The 16379-nt window shown below is 33.8% G+C and overlaps 1 protein-coding gene and 1 pseudogene across 1 annotated transcript; both read left to right on the plus strand.

The window, feature by feature from the left end:
* The first annotated feature begins 531 nt into the window (after window positions 1–531).
* Window positions 532–4216, plus strand: LOC118059281 (probable receptor-like protein kinase At5g18500). The gene is made up of 8 exons (XM_035072120.2): window positions 532–789; window positions 1077–1723; window positions 1825–1929; window positions 2381–2503; window positions 2588–2758; window positions 2956–3085; window positions 3393–3605; window positions 3829–4216. Exons 2-8 carry the CDS (start codon window positions 1098–1100, stop codon window positions 3922–3924), a joined length of 1464 nt encoding a protein of 487 aa, XP_034928011.1. The 5' UTR covers window positions 532–789; window positions 1077–1097; the 3' UTR covers window positions 3925–4216.
* A 6781-nt stretch (window positions 4217–10997) lies between these two features.
* LOC118059279 (importin subunit alpha-2-like) lies at window positions 10998–15713 on the plus strand (annotated as a pseudogene).
* The last annotated feature ends 666 nt before the right edge of the window (window positions 15714–16379 follow it).

A 16379-nucleotide genomic window follows, 5' to 3' on the forward strand; every position in this document is an offset into this window, starting at 1 on the left:
TAATTTAAATTGTCAATGTTAAATTTTTTATTATTTAGTTATCAAACTTTCATGACACGGATTCCGGGTTTGACGAGTTAGCCCGGTTAATTTTGGGTTAACCCATTAATTTTTTTTTCCTATTTAGTTATCAAACTTTCACAACACGAATCCAAGGTTTGACGATTTAACCCAGTTAATTCATATTTTTTTTTTCTTCATTAGTTTTTTTTTTCCTATTGGTTTTTTTTCTTTGTTTTTTTATTTTTAATTAATCTATTTAATTATCACACTTTTATCATACGACCTTGCAACCAGACCCACGTCCAATGTATTGGGTCTGGTATTGCAGCCAAACCCACTTAAATTTAGGTCATGTAAATTTAATGTTATTATTAATATCATAGATGTTACTATTAGGTTAGGTGTTGCAACTAAACCTAAAACTCTCGAGTATAACTTTGTAGAAAAATCTAACATTTTTAGATCTCAGTTTTTTTTTAAAATGTAAAAAATAATTGATGATGCTGCGGGTCATTTAACTAGTATAATGTAAAGCATGTCCTTCCTCAGTACCTACCATTGACAAATCCACGTCTTCTTACCCATTAAGCAACACCCAGAATTGGAAACCCTACAAGAATCTCTTATTCTTAGAGAATTTTGCAATGTGGGTGGCTTTAGTGAGTGATAATTGGCTTATTTCCGATTGTGGTTTGGATTTAAAGAGGAAAGTTTAGAGCTTTGGAGTTTCTTAGCTAACCCTTTTATTGTCTGCTACAGCAAGGAATTTGTTTGGGGATAAGGCAGGTTTGTGATTTGATATATATATATATATATATATATATATATATATATATATATAGACGTTTCAATTACTATTAGAACTTTGAAGTGTTTCTTTCCTTTTCAATTATGATTTTGCTGCAACTTTCAATAATAATGAAATGTGCTTGTGTTTATGGCGTTCTGTTTTCTCTCCTCTCTTTTTTTTTCTTTTTTTTTATCTCCCTGCCGACATGCCATGACATCTTGTTGAATGCATGGGATTTGTAGTGCTTAAATTTAAATTGTTTACCTTTCGACCTTGTTTGCAGGATTACTAGTATCAAAACAAAATGGCCTCTGATCTTAAGAAGAGCCTGACCAAGGAATGCATTGGCATGGAGTTTTGGGTAGTAATTATGGTCTGTCTAGGATTGGTTTGTGTATTTGCTCTGTTTGTTTCCCTGTGGTTATCTTTTAGAAAGAAATCGAGAAGATCAAATAACATGCTTCCCATCAGCCAAATACCTAAGGTTCCGGAGGAGATTAAAGAGATTGGTATTGATCAAAATTCAGCAAATAATGATGGTTTCCTCAGCCTTAATGACAAGTTCAGTGACAAAGAATCAGAGAAAGTATTGATCCAACTAGAAAATGGTGATGATAGCAGCCAGTCAGGCTCCTTAAATCACGTTGAGAAAGATGGTGTTGGGTCTCAATCAGGAGAAGAGGGAGGCACTAAGGTGGCTTCCGCTAACCAGCCTTCTTCACATCCTATAACTGCCCCTTCACCTATGTCTGGCCTGCCTGAATTTTCACAGTTGGGATGGGGTCATTGGTTTACCCTCAGAGATCTGCAAGTCGCAACAAACCGATTTTCCAAGGACAACATTATTGGTGATGGTGGATACGGAGTTGTCTATCAGGGTCATTTGATTAATGGAACTCCTGTGGCTGTTAAGAAGCTCCTTAACAATCCGTAAGTGTGGTACAAGTTTGTTTTATAATCCTATAACATTTTAACTAGACTATTTTGAGGATTGGAAGTTTATTCGTGGTCTCTTAATGTTTCTTGTACAGAGGACAAGCTGATAAAGATTTTAGAGTTGAAGTGGAGGCTATTGGTCATGTGCGGCATAAAAACCTAGTTCGACTTTTGGGGTATTGCATGGAAGGAACCCAGAGGTATCATATCCTTTCTTGTTTTCTCTGTATTTGGTAAGAAAAATAGATGTTCTTTATCAAAGTTTCTTTATAGAAAGTTTGCAGTGAACATACTGAATGTCACAGAACTGCCTCTAGTTTGATGTTTTACAAGAAACATAATGTAGTATTATTACTTTTGGATTATTAAAATTTATTTCATGAATTAATTTTACATAAATGATATTTATCTTATGAATTAGTTTATTATATTTACAATTTCAGTCAAAAATTCTTTATTATATTGTTTTGTGTTCATATCTTGTTGCCATATCTAAAACTACAGAATATGGAATGACTTCCCAGTTATGTCTAGTCTCAAGTGCATCAAACTGCTTATAAATATCTTGAAACTGATGATCCAAAATGTGCTTGCTTTTATCATTTCATTTCTTCTACCCTTTGCATTTGCTTATTGCTGCATAAATTTCAGGATGTTAGTATATGAGTATGTCAACAATGGCAATTTAGAGCAATGGCTCCATGGAGGTATGCGCCAACATGGGTATCTTACTTGGGAGGCTCGCATGAAAATTCTCCTTGGCACTGCTAAGGCGTAAGTGCAATTTTCACCTTATTTTTAGTTGTTTGCATTTATGTTGCATTCTGTATCATTCTCACTCTCAATTGCTTGTTGCAGGTTGGCTTACTTGCATGAGGCCATCGAGCCAAAAGTGGTGCATCGAGATATAAAATCAAGCAACATATTGATTGATAACAACTTCAATGCTAAGTTATCTGATTTTGGTCTGGCCAAATTGCTGGGTGCCGGAAAAAGTTATATTACTACTAGAGTCATGGGTACCTTTGGGTGAGTACTTAATTCCACTCAGCTACATGTAAATTAATGTTATGCAGGTTCAATCTTATTTTCTGTTGGCCAGTTTCATTGTATTATTAAAGCTCCTCTGCCATTGATAGAAAATAATCTTTCATTTCACTTTTCCTCTCTATTAATTATTTGACTTTCATATGCTAAAATTTTGGTACTAATCAATGATTCTTCAGTTATGTCGCTCCGGAATATGCAAATTCTGGCCTTTTGAATGAGAAAAGCGATGTTTATAGCTTTGGAGTTGTGCTTTTGGAAGCAATTACAGGGAGAGATCCAGTGGACCATGGCCGTCCTGAGAATGAGGTATGCAATAAATGTTCCCTTTCCAGAACAGTAATCAAATCCACATAAAAGCAGCAAGCCCCTTGCTTTGGACCAGTAATTGGCATATTTTAATCTCTAGAACTTGAAATTATCTTAGCTTTTCTTGAGTGATGTCATCAATGCATATGAAGAGGCAGGCAAGAATCTGGGGGTGTAAATTAGAAGCTCCGTTCATTCCATCATGCAGTCTTCTTTGCTCCTCCTTGTTTATGTGGATTTCATTGTTGTAAGAAAACATAAACTGGATCAAACCCTCACAATTCTCTTGAAATGATTCTTCTTTTAGGTAAATCTGGTGGAATGGTTGAAAACGATGGTTGCAAGAAGGCGCTCAGAAGAGGTGGTAGACCCGATGATAGAGACTCGACCATCAACAAGTGCCCTTAAACGGGGTCTACTAACCGCTTTAAGATGTGTTGATCCAGATGCGGATAAAAGACCAAAGATGAGTCAAGTAGTTCGCATGCTTGAATCAGAGGAGTATCCTATGCCTAGACAGGTTTGATTCTGAGATCTTATTTAGAATTCAAATCGCGTTGGCCACTTGGCCTCCACCTAAAATTGTTATTTGGACTGCTGAGAAAAGTTTTAAACACTGCTGCATCTTTTTTTTTCTTTTTTTTTTGGCTCTGTGCAATATATAGATTGTCTTGCATCCATGTTGAGTTAGTGGATGTAGCTGTAATATTAACCTGTAAGTGTCTTCTGGATGGACAATTCAGGATCGGAGGCACCGAAGAGGCGGTGCAGGGGAGGGTGAGTCGCAGATGGAGAATTCTGACACTGATAGGAATGAAAATCCAGATACAAAACAATAAAGCATAGAACATAGGGACCATTTATAGAAGCTGATTGCATGCCTGAGGGCGATGGTCGCATTCTTTCGCGCTTGGAAATTGTTGAGCCTGCCTAAAAGTTGAGAATGAGGACAGGGAGCTGAAGCAAGCAATTGAGGCCGGTAACTTGACAATTTTCTGTTAATTTTTCATTCATTATAGATGTTGTAGAGAAGTAGTTGGTGCCTGCAAGTTTCTTTGTGATAAAGACCCCTGCCAGGAGTGGTGTGTAGTGTGCGTAGATGTTGAGATTTTTGGTTTATTTGTTTTTTTTTTTTTTCGTTTTCATATATATATATATAAGTTAGATTTTATTTGGAATTGAAAATATTTATATCATATCTATTATATTTTAAGTAAAATATTTATCCAAGAAATTCATTTATTCAAGTCGATTGGATTGATATTTATTGAGTAATTATTATACGGAAAAATTATTTGCTGAAAGTAGAAAAGAAATTAGCACGTGTCAGTAATTTATAAATTAAGCCACAAAGTCCTGAAAAATCAATGTCTATGAATTAGCTGGAAAAATAAAAATGAAACAACATTCTCATTCTATAGCTGGCTAAACCAACGACGAGTAGTAGTCTACAAAAATGAACGACCCTTTAAACATAAAATCAAACGATATCGTTTTCGTTACCACCCCCTTGAATCTCCTTGATTTCCCTCGTCTCCCCCTCCCTCTGAAGCATGTTGTACGTATCAACGCTCCCCCCCTCGAGAGAAAAAAAAAAAGGAATCGGAGTTCAATGTCATCGATTGCTTCAGAATGCCAATGAATCGCAAGTTGATGACTCTGTGATCGTGAGAGGACAGCTTGAGACTTCTTCAGCAAGTGTCTGTTGAATAATAGACTGGGAAAATTTTCAAAAGGTTTCATCTTTGTGGAGGAGTGAAAGTTCAGTGTTATCCCACCACTCACTCCGCCGGTGAAAGTTAAGTGTTCTTCACCGCTTCAGATTTATATACCGTGGAATATCATAGGTCAACTCCTTGTAGAGATAAAAATTCTTTTAAAGAGGTACCGAGGAAGAGTGGGTCTCTATCGCTTACTGTAGATGGCATGCCATGTAGTTTAGAGATATTGTCAACAAAAAAAAAAAAAAAACTTTTATTGCACTCCTAGTTTTGAAACCCGGGTCGGTCCAGCAGGGTGATCCGGGATCCGGCTGATCCGAGACTGGAACCGGGCCGGGTTGAAAAAAAATAGGTAAAGAAAAATCTGGTGTGACTCGGCGATCTGATCCGGCAAGACTCAGTCAAAAACCTGGTTGCAACCAGTTTTTTTTTTTTTTACTGAAACAAAATTTTGATTTTATTTTTTTAAAAAAAATTGATCTAGACGACCAGGTGACCCGGTCAAAACTCAATGATCCGGTCAAAACCCGGATCTTGGATCGGACCGGCTACCGAACCGGGTCTAAAAGCTATGGTTGCAGCATTTCCTCATTGTTTTTCAATCATTGAGTTGTGACAACTAGTATAAAAAGAAGTAAGAGTTTTTATCAAGATTTAGCTATTGTCCAATTAATACATAAAAAGGGAGAGAGAGAGTTGAAATTGCAAGTTTTTGTTACATTGCAATATAAATCCTGCTGAATTGGTTGGTTTTATTAGCTGATTTTTTGAGTTTATATTGGTTTGGGTTTCATAAAGTCAATTTTGGAACTTCTTTTATTTTTTGGTATTATTTTTTTTATTCATTTTGCTTTCGTATTCATATTTGTATTCATTTTTGGTATCGTTTTCTTGATTAACTCATGTCTTCAAAATCTTTAATTTAATAAGAGAAATAAAGTTAAAAAGATCTAAAAATATGATATTAATGTAAAGATTTAATAAAAATAAAATAATTATCAAAATTAGAGGATCCATTAATAATATTTCAAATAATTATAGTCAAAACTCTTTCTATTACTAAAATGAAAACCACACACAAATAAGATTCCAATGAGATGAATTATTATTAATGGCTAATTTTAAGCTATTAACATGATTATATTAATAATCTTTAATTATATTATTTGAGGAACGCTAATACTTGTAAATGTTGTCATTAATGACTTATTTTAAATTATTAACATAATTATATTAGTAATATTTAATTATATTATTTGAGTAACACCAATACTTGTAAATGTTGTCAAATATTCATCATGCTAACTTATGTCAATAAAAAATTAAGATCATTTCATAATATAGGTGTTAGTTCTCCATGTTGTAAGCTATGAAAGAATCAAGTATCACAAGGAATTAAGACTCGCCACTTAACAACAAGGGTATTAAGATTAATTAAGATAACAATTTTAACACATGTTAATAACAAGCTCTCTTGAATTTAAACATTAAAGTCTCTACTGAGTTTGTACTATATATTTATTCTTATATTATAGTGTAACCTTTTCACCTTGGTAAAAATAAATTTAACTAATCATAATTAAAAAGAAAAAAATAAATGAGATAAGAAAATAGCCATGATATAAAATATCTAAGCATAATAAAGAAAATGATTAGTATAAACAAAAGATTAATGATAATATATAATATGAAATAAAAAATGAATATTATAAAAATGCAAAGAAAGAAAGAAAAAGCATGGATCTTTATTGGAAAACCAAGATGTTTAAATGAATGACAAATATATCTTGTTATAGGTTATAATTTTGAATTATTGATATGATGGCTCATTAATTTAGTGGCTGGACAAAACATCATTGATAACATTATAATTTAAATAGATGATATTCATGAAAGTTGTAGGTATTTGTCTCATATTTCTAGCAAAAAAAACAATGGGTTTATTTCGGCTTCTAGAACTCCAGATATGGTCTAAACATCGAATAGTGTCTAGGTTGTAGGACAAATTTAGACATCTCTTTTGTTGCTTAGATTTGAACTAAACAAAAAACAACAATATTGAGTCTTGGTCTCTTCATAAATGTTTTAGGTATAAGTCTTAGATTTCTATCAAGATAAACCACACTTGAACACAATGTCAATAGCTTAATTTATAACCTAAAAATCAAATAATATTCTAGTTTGAATATAATGAACATAACAAGAATTTTTTCTCTAAGCATAACCCTTTCCTTGTCTCTTAATATAAACTTTAATTTCAATAATTAAACCCATTAATCAGTCTTATAAATTGTGAGATTTATCTATTTTAGAAACCTACATTAAAAACTAAGCATTTACCATAAGTTAAACATATCTTTTATTATCTGAGTTGTTATTATAAAAGGTGTTTAAGTTAAGAAATTTAATAATACTTTAAGTGAATATGATGATATAAAACTTTAATAAAAATTTATTTTTAAATAGTTATCACACCCCCCCACCAACTTATTACTAGTCCCTAGTAATTAAAGCTTTAAAATTAAAAAAAAAAAAAAACAATTTACAGAATCCAAAACCAAGGCCCTTATCATTTTACTTCCACTAATCAATTCATATTATCAAATTTTTATTAAATCCTATATTTTTCCACATATCTTTTAATCAAGATAATAATAAACTTTTTTTTCTGCTCAATATAATAACACATAGTTATGGGGCTTCGCTTGGAAGAAAAATATATTTGTTCTAATATTTTTCTAAGGTTAAATTCCTTAGGTTGATATATATATATATATATTCAATTTTTTTCCTAATATAAGATGACATAAAAAAACACAATTCATCCTTAACTCATGTAGCGAACTTTAGGTTAATGACTCCTAAACCAGTTCGTTTTAGGGCCTTAGGTGTTAAGACACCTCTACAAGCTTAGTAACTTAAGTTACAGATACTTAAATATAGATCAAGCAATGTTTGATCCCCTTAAACTTTATCCTCAACCTATCCTCAACCTATATAATAAGCTTTGAGCCAATAACTCCCAAGTCAGTTGAATTTAAGGTATTAGGTGTTAAGATACCCCATTTGGACTTAATTGCTTAGGTTAGAGAGGCTACAAAACCAAACTTATTTACATATTTATTTATTTATTTTATTATTGATATTATATTTATATTTATTATTTTTATAATCTCTTACTCCCTTAGTTACTATATTTGATAAAAGAACACAAATAATATAATAATCCAATTTGTAACCCACAAACATGTTTAAAGTGTGCATGTGAAAAATGATGGTTTTAAGAATAATTGCTAAAACAAATATATGATTAGAATTAAGTCATAATAATATGTGTCAAATGAATTGAAATTTTCATCTAACTTTCATATTTCTAATCATCAATGTCTAAAGTATAATGTGATAAATTTTATTTTTTTTGCCAATTTGTCTAACAATACATTCCATTATCTTTGGTTTACCAAATTTACAGCGAAGTTTTCCTTTATAACTTTATGCATTTCTTTAATTTTTTTTCTCTACTTTGACATTGGAACAACAACCACAATGGTCTCCATTCAAAACAAAGACAACCACATGCATTCTCTTTTTTTGTTGCTTGTCTTCTTAGTTGTTTTTAGTTTCCTTTACAATTAGCCTAGGGGGTTTAGGTCAATTTTTCTTAAGGATCTTTCATCATTTTCAGTTCTGGGTTTGAAGAACAAGGGGGTAAAAGAAGACTAGATGACCCACACGTTTCAAATCTAAGTAGGTCTTCCCTCTTTTTTCCTCATATTTTTCCCTTTCTTCTTCCTTTCTTGGTTTTTTTTTTTCCTGTTAGTTTCCTCCCGCCTGTTCTAACCCCTTTTCCTTCCCCCCTAAGCAACTGCTCAACTTTCATTCATGATCTCAACTCTCTCTCTCTCACACATGTTCAAGAGGTATTCTTTGCTGGTTTTGGTTTGAATTTTTGTTGGGAAGAAAGAGGAAAAAAGAGACATGCAATTGAACATGCAGCTATTGTAGGCAGACTTTGGGAAAAAAAGGGGTCATCGTTTCTCTCTCCTTGCATTTATCTTCATATAAACTGAGGTGGGGTGTTTGGGGTTGGGTTAGAGGTGTTCTTGTCCGTGTTTTGGTCTGTCTAAAACCAGTTTTACCCCTCCCTCTTGGTTCCTTAAGACAACTTGATTGTTTTTCCTAACTTTCAATTAGGCTGAGTTACTATCGATTCAGAAATCAGCAACAATAATTACGTCACTGCCAATTAAAAAATCGGTAGTGGTGGTGGGGCTATTTGGACCCCCTTTGTTTTGGGGTGTTTACATTAAGTATCATTCCTTTCTTATCCATAGTCACCAACACTACAACCACTAAGAATCATTCTTATCTCATTCTTTGTTGCCGATACTATGATCACTAAGTATAGTCTGGTCATCCCTTTGCAGATGCCAATAATTCTGGCAAACCCATTTGATTGCCAACAAATTCGGTTATTAATATCTTCCTACAGAGTCTATTTTTAATATTTTACTCCACATCTTCATACAACCTTATGCCACATTATTTTATTTAAGCTATGTTCAACAAACAACTAATGATATGTATTATGGTCTAGGAATCCTTGTACATATAGGATTCTTCCATGCATAACTATTTATTCCTAACTATGATCAATTTTGTATATGGTTCTTTAATCATTAATTTCGATTGTAAATAACGTATTATACTCTTTATTTCATTGTATTAGTAAATGCTTTCAAATGAGATGGTTCATAACATTTATTACCGGTAATCCTAGTATGGACCTTATTAACCAAAGTTAACCTCGTCCTTTACTCCCGACTATCTAACATGGATATCATTAGCCAAAGATAATCTTTAGTTCTTTTTCTTGGCTATCTAACATGGATGCCATTAGCCAAAGCAAATCTTATTATTCATTCTTGGCTACCCAATATAGATGCCATTAGCCAAAACTATTCTCATCATTTATTTTCGGCTATCCATCATGGATACCATTAGTCAGAGCTAATCACATCATTTAATCCCGATTATCTAATATGGATACCATTAGTTGAAGCTGATCACATCATTATTCATTGCGTTTCATAAGTAATTTTAATCGATTGAAATCAAGTAACAACATTATTTATAAATATTTTGAGGATTTAATAATAATAAGTTAAATGTGGAAACCACCTACCTCGCTTCTTGTAGTGTGTCTTTGTTCGATCAAAGATCTGATCCCGGTCATGCCTCCTGATACCCAAAATAACCTTGTTAGAGTTGTTTGATCATGTGAAATAGAATTAGAAATTGTATATATATTAATGGCATGAATTTTGCATATGTGGTTGAAGAACTTGTATGAAAATGTGTTGGTCTGATATCAAGTATATAATTATGTGTTTGTGACCCTTAGATACATGTAGGAGCTAAAATGAGAATTTCATTATGATTAATGCTTTGGTTTTGTGTATGATGAATGAACATGCATGATTGTGAATCATAAGAATGAATATATAATTGGAAAACATGATGATTTGTGTGTGTAACTAAAGGAAATGAACATCAATGTCGGCCATAAGAATTGAGAAAAATAATTGGTCGATTTTGAGCTGAGCTTTGTAGTTTTTTTAATTTACTTTATATAAGGTAATCTCATTTCTATAATCCACATTACAGGTTTAGCAGGTTGAATCAAACCGTTCCCCCCCTCCATCCTTCAACATTTAGCTTATTGGGAATCAAAATTTTCTAATTTATTTTGATTTGCTTTTTATGAAGAGGTTATTATAGTTTCATAACTCGGATTATAAATTAATTAGAGTTGATATGATATGTTGTTATTTCAAAATTTTTAAAAAATAATACCGTATGGTATTACATCATTTCAATATTTAAAAAATTGGCGCTCAATATATATATTTGTTCATAATTGATTGATTATAATAAAATACTTTAACATTAATTTTATATTTTTTAAAAAAAATTATTTGATTTATGTTTTGTTAGATTGTGGTTTGACCTTAAAGAATAAAAATTGTTTAAAAATATATTAAAATAATATATTTTTATTTTTGATATTATCATGATCAAAACAATAAAAAATATAAAAAAATTAATTTAAAAAATATATATTTTTTAAACTGGCAATAACAAACAAAATTAAATAATAATAAAAAAACCACTCCTCCTATTATACAAGATCCTTTCATTTTGCGAACACTATAAATCCCACTCTATCCTTCACTCCCAGCAATAAAAAAAAAAGAAAAAAAAAATTCAGTACACTCTTCTCCTTCTACGATCCCTAAATTGAAAAAAAGAATATAAAAATTTAGGGTTTTCAAAAAAAATTACCATCAATCAACCATGTCTTTGAGACCAAGCACGAGAACCGATGTTCGCCGGAACCGATACAAAGTCGCCGTCGACGCCGATGAAGGTCGGCGGAGAAGAGAGGACAATATGGTTGAGATCCGAAAGAACAAGCGTGAAGAGAGTTTACAAAAGAAGCGACGCGAAGGTCTCCTGGCACAACAGTTCCCTGCCGCTGTTCTCTCTTCTTCTAATATGGAAAAGAAGGTAACTTCACTATACTCGCATGTCAATGTATATGTTGTGTTTGAAAAGCGGATCTTGTCAATCGTTGGGTGTTTAATGTGATCGGATTTTGTGATTAGGGTTTCGTTGGTTTTTTCTTTTTTCTGTTTGTAAATTTTTGCAGTTAGAGAGTTTGCCTTCGATGGTGTCTGGTGTTTGGTCTGATGATAGTAATTTGCAGCTGGAAGCAACCACTCAGTTTCGGAAACTGCTTTCCATTGGTATTTTTTTTCTGGGTTCCTTTTGTTTTGTTAAAGTTTGCGTTTCTATTAGTAAAGATTGTTTCTTTATTGAGTAATTGCATTATTATTGGCAGAGAGGAGCCCTCCCATAGAGGAAGTTATACAAGCTGGGGTTGTTCCAAGATTTGTCGAGCTTCTTGTTAGGGAGGATTTCCCTCAGCTTCAGGTGTGTGTTTCTGTGATGACGCGATAATGTGTTTGTTGATTTGTTTGAAGTGGAAGGGAGTCTTAACTTGTTGTTTGAGTTATGTTTTTGTGCTTGTATAGTTTGAGGCTGCTTGGGCTCTCACAAATATTGCCTCTGGAACTTCAGAGAACACAAAGGTGGTAATTGATCATGGTGCAGTTCCAATATTTGTCAAGCTTCTAGGTTCTCCCAGTGATGATGTTAGGGAGCAGGTGTGTCTTTGAATTTTAGTTACCTAGTTTGCAGGAATTGTAGTAGTATAATGTGCTGGGTATGGTTACCAAAGAGAAAAGGATTTGAATACAGTTGTTGGTGAAATTTTAGGCTGTGTGGGCATTGGGAAATGTTGCTGGTGACTCCCCTAAGTGCCGTGATCTTGTGCTCAGCCATGGAGCGTTGATTCCTCTCCTGGCACAGTTGAATGAGCATGCAAAGCTTTCAATGCTGAGGAATGCTACATGGACACTGTCAAACTTCTGCAGGGGCAAGCCACAGCCTCAGTTTGAGCAGGTTTTTGTCAGATTTCATAGGTTTTTGTCTATGGATGTTGTGAAAGTTGAAGATTTTTTAAGTTGTGAAATTTGTTGGGCAGGTGAAACCAGCCCTTCCTGCACTTGAACGTCTTGTTCATTCAACTGATGAAGAAGTCCTAACTGATGCTTGTTGGGCGCTCTCTTATCTTTCTGATGGTACAAATGACAAAATCCAAGCTGTTATTGAGGCAGGGGTCTGTCCTCGACTTGTGGAGCTCCTCCTGTGAGTAGTGATTGGTCTGTTTAATATTTTCTTCTATCTCACAATCTGCATGCAATACATATAAAAAACCTGATTATGCTTGCATGAATTGTCTCAGCCATCCTTCTCCTTCAGTGCTTGTTCCAGCCCTTCGTACAGTTGGCAATATTGTGACTGGGGATGATATGCAGACCCAGGTAAAAGCACTTCTGACTTTTTGTTTGTTCCATCCTTTATGCAACAGAAGTGCCTTTCATGTCTGCGTATACTGATATTTTTTTTTTCTATGCGTTACTGATTTGGAACATTGTAATAACATAATTTACATGATTTTTTTTTAATTAATAATATCAATATAGATGCTTCTGCATGATGATGGCAACCAAAATGGAAAATAAGGCCATGTTAGAGGTTTACTGTAAAGACAGAAGAAGCTAAATACAGGATGAACAAATTACACAGCTATGAAAAACAAGTTTTGAAATATAACCTCGATAGAGGTTTTAATAAGATTCCATGGGCATTGCTGATGTTAAACTTTGTCCTATTGCCCAAGTTGTTTGTGCCAGCTATTCCTGGATATGAGGGTTTAAGGGAGAAAATGGAGGAGGGAAATGGCCCTTGAAACTTCTTGGGAACTTTTTTGTTAATGGAGGGAAAAGGAATTTGGGCTGCAAGACCCTGTCCCTCCAAATATTAAAATTTTTTAACCTCCTCTTTAATACTACTTTTTCAACCCCTACATCTTTAGAAAATAATAAATACAATTCTACTTGTATAGGTAATCCATACACCATATCTTCTGTCTGGGTAATTAAGGCAAGATGCACTTTTTCACCAACCAAGTCTTCCTTAGTCTACCCCTACTCTATCCCTCTGCTTGGCTCTATCACTTTTGTTTTTCTTCTCCTCGCCTTCATATAAAAGGTCAATCACCTGACCCTCATTTAGCTCCCCCCTCTCATTTCTTTGAAAGCTCTTCACAGCCCTACTGTCTCTTACACCGATCCATATATAGTGTTAGAACACATGTTATGGGTGTTTCTGCATGGCCAATACTGTCATTTAAATCATAAATTTGCTTCAAATACCCCACACCTGAGCCACAAAATTAGTCCATAACAACACATGATTTATGCTAAGCAGATGTATCATCAACTATTGTTGTACTTGACCAGCATAGTTGAAAATGAAGCAGACCTGAGAAATATGATTCCCTCAATAGGAAAATGAAAAGGCAAGGCATGTAACAAGAAATACTTATGTAGTAACAGCCCCCCCCCCCCCCCCCCCCCGTGTTTATTTTGCAACTATACTGATGATCTTGTTCTTCTTCTGCATGAATGGCATCTTTTTATTGCTTGAAATGTAGGTTTTCTTATATCTTACATTAACACCTCTCCTTCACAGTGCATAATTAATACTGGTGCACTTCCATGCCTCCTAAGCCTGTTGACTCATAACCATAAAAAGAGCATCAAGAAAGAAGCTTGCTGGACTATCTCAAACATTACCGCAGGAAACAAGGAACAGATTCAGGTGAGCATGCATGCCTTGGAGGTTTCATGTTTTAAGCTTCGTTAGGTTATTACTTGTTTGAGTTGTCAATCCTCTTAGAAGTATTCTGGACTCGTCTAGTTGAGGTTCTACATTTATTTGCTGGATTTGTCTGTAATGGTATCTTTGTTAGCACTTGTGATCTGATTTCCTTGTGTCTTGAGATTGAAAGCTCCATGCCTTCTGAATTTTTTACTCTCTTATATAAATTATGTAGGCAGTTATTGAGGCTGGTTTAATTGGCCCGCTTGTTAATTTACTTCAAAATGCGGAGTTTGATATAAAGAAGAAGCCGCTTGGGCAGTTTCTAATGCTACTTCTGGTGGTACTCATGAGCAAATTAAGTATGTTTTATTTTCTCTTTTTATAAGCTTCTGTTATTACTTGATTGGTGTTTGTTCTCTGGTTGTGTTGGCAGAGAAGTGATTGGCTGTTTTTGAATGACAGGGTTTTGGTCAGTCAGGGATGTATTAAACCATTGTGTGATCTTCTTGTATGCCCTGATCCAAGGATTGTAACAGTATGTCTCGAAGGATTAGAGAATATTCTGAAAGGTTGGGGAAGCTGAAAAAGAATTTGGGGAACAGTGGAGATGTTAATTTCTATGCCCAGATGATAGATGATGCTGAGGGACTAGAAAAGATTGAAAATCTACAGAGTCATGACAACAATGAGATCTACGAGAAGGCAGTCAAGATTCTCGAGACTTATTGGTTGGAAGAAGATGATGAGGCGTTGCCTTCAGGTGATGGTGCCCAGCAAGGATTTCACTTTGGTGAGAACAATGTTCAAGTTCCATCTGGTGGATTCAACTTTTAGCTGAAGGTATGTAAAATAAATCCAAGTATATTTCAATTTGAAAGATTAGGGAGCTTGAATTGCGAATGAATTTCAAAGCTCTTGAGTATAATTCCTCTCATAGTTTGGCCTGAAAAACTTATGATGTTATTGATGTACAAAGTAATATTTATTTTTGTTTGGAAGTCTGAATTTTGCACAATTGGGTTACCTCAGGATCTGTAGTTTGGAATGGTGAACCCAATTCATGATTTGGGTGACAAATATGTTGAGGTCAAGTTGGGTCTGGTCGCAGCACCTTGTGTCTGTTTACAGTCTGCTCTAGAGTCTGGTCAAAGAGGTGCATAGCAACAGGTCAGTCTATATACTACAGCGTCCAATAAGAAGGGGCTTGGGAAGGTACAGTAGCAACAATGTAGTCAGCCACAATGTTACCTGGTCAGCCATGCTTGATGTTTTTGCCTTCAACTATGGAGCAGCATGGAGAGTGTTACGAAGTCCATTGTTGCATGAGCAAGTGTCCCTGATCACTGAATGGGTGCGCTGGTGGGGGTTTTCTTTCATGCGGATTGAAGTCCTTTTTTATGCTCGAGTCATATTGTACTTAATATTTTTTTTAGTCTATTTGGTTTCTTTGAGTGGGTGAATATGGTATTTTGATAAAACCTCATTTTCCTTGTGTATTTTGAAGGAAAAAATGAATTAGCAGTTTTTTTTTTTTTTTTGAGTGGGTCAATATGTATTTTGATAAAACCTCATTGCTATATTTTGATTCAAATGGCACTTTATTTTTCTTTTCATTTCTAGTTATAAAACAGTTACGTCTGTCCTCGCTAGAATGGAAATGTCATATCCTAGCAATAATGTTTTAGTAAATTTTCTAACTATTTACCTGTTCTAGGCTTCAAATAATATTATTGTTAAGAGATGATTTAAGAACATTGTGTGTTCATATCAAAATAAAGAAATGCCTTTTCTGTAGATGGGCTATTCATATATACACATAATGTTATTATTTACACTATAAAAAGTAGTAGAACTCATTTTAGATCCTATTTTTTTTATATACTATTTAAGCAATCTAGAAACAAATCCTAGAAATGGCTTTCACATATGCAAGGTGCAAGCTAAAATATATATAGAAAAACTAAGTAGGCAAAAATTTAAGTTTAAACATAAGAAACAACATTTAAACACCACAACTTGTATAATTCATCAATTTCCTTACTTCTATTTTCCACATTTCCATCATAATCCAACATCCAAGCATTTTTATTTTATCTCATATGAATCATAACCACGATTTAAAACACAGTTTTATCATTATAGCAATCAAGTTCAAGCATGATATCATCATTTAAAAATACAACACCTATACAACTTAGTCAACTTTCCCACAATTTAACCCTTATAACCAACATCAACAGTTTATTTCACATTATAATATTCCAAACCAAATTTCAACA

The sequence above is a fragment of the Populus alba genome, chromosome 8 (genome assembly GCF_005239225.2).
Source record: "Populus alba chromosome 8, ASM523922v2, whole genome shotgun sequence".
Classification (NCBI taxonomy): domain Eukaryota; kingdom Viridiplantae; phylum Streptophyta; class Magnoliopsida; order Malpighiales; family Salicaceae; genus Populus; species Populus alba.

Excerpts from the sequence above, each read along its gene's own strand:
- LOC118059281 (XM_035072120.2), top strand. The coding sequence starts at position 1,098 with ATGGCCTCTGATCTTAAGAAGAGCCTGACCAAGGAATGCATTGGCATG. Across the intron at positions 2,759-2,955 it reads AGAGTCATGGGTACCTTTGG|TTATGTCGCTCCGGAATATG; the intron begins GTGAGTACTTAA and ends ATGATTCTTCAG. Across the intron at positions 3,606-3,828 it reads AGTATCCTATGCCTAGACAG|GATCGGAGGCACCGAAGAGG; the intron begins GTTTGATTCTGA and ends TGGACAATTCAG.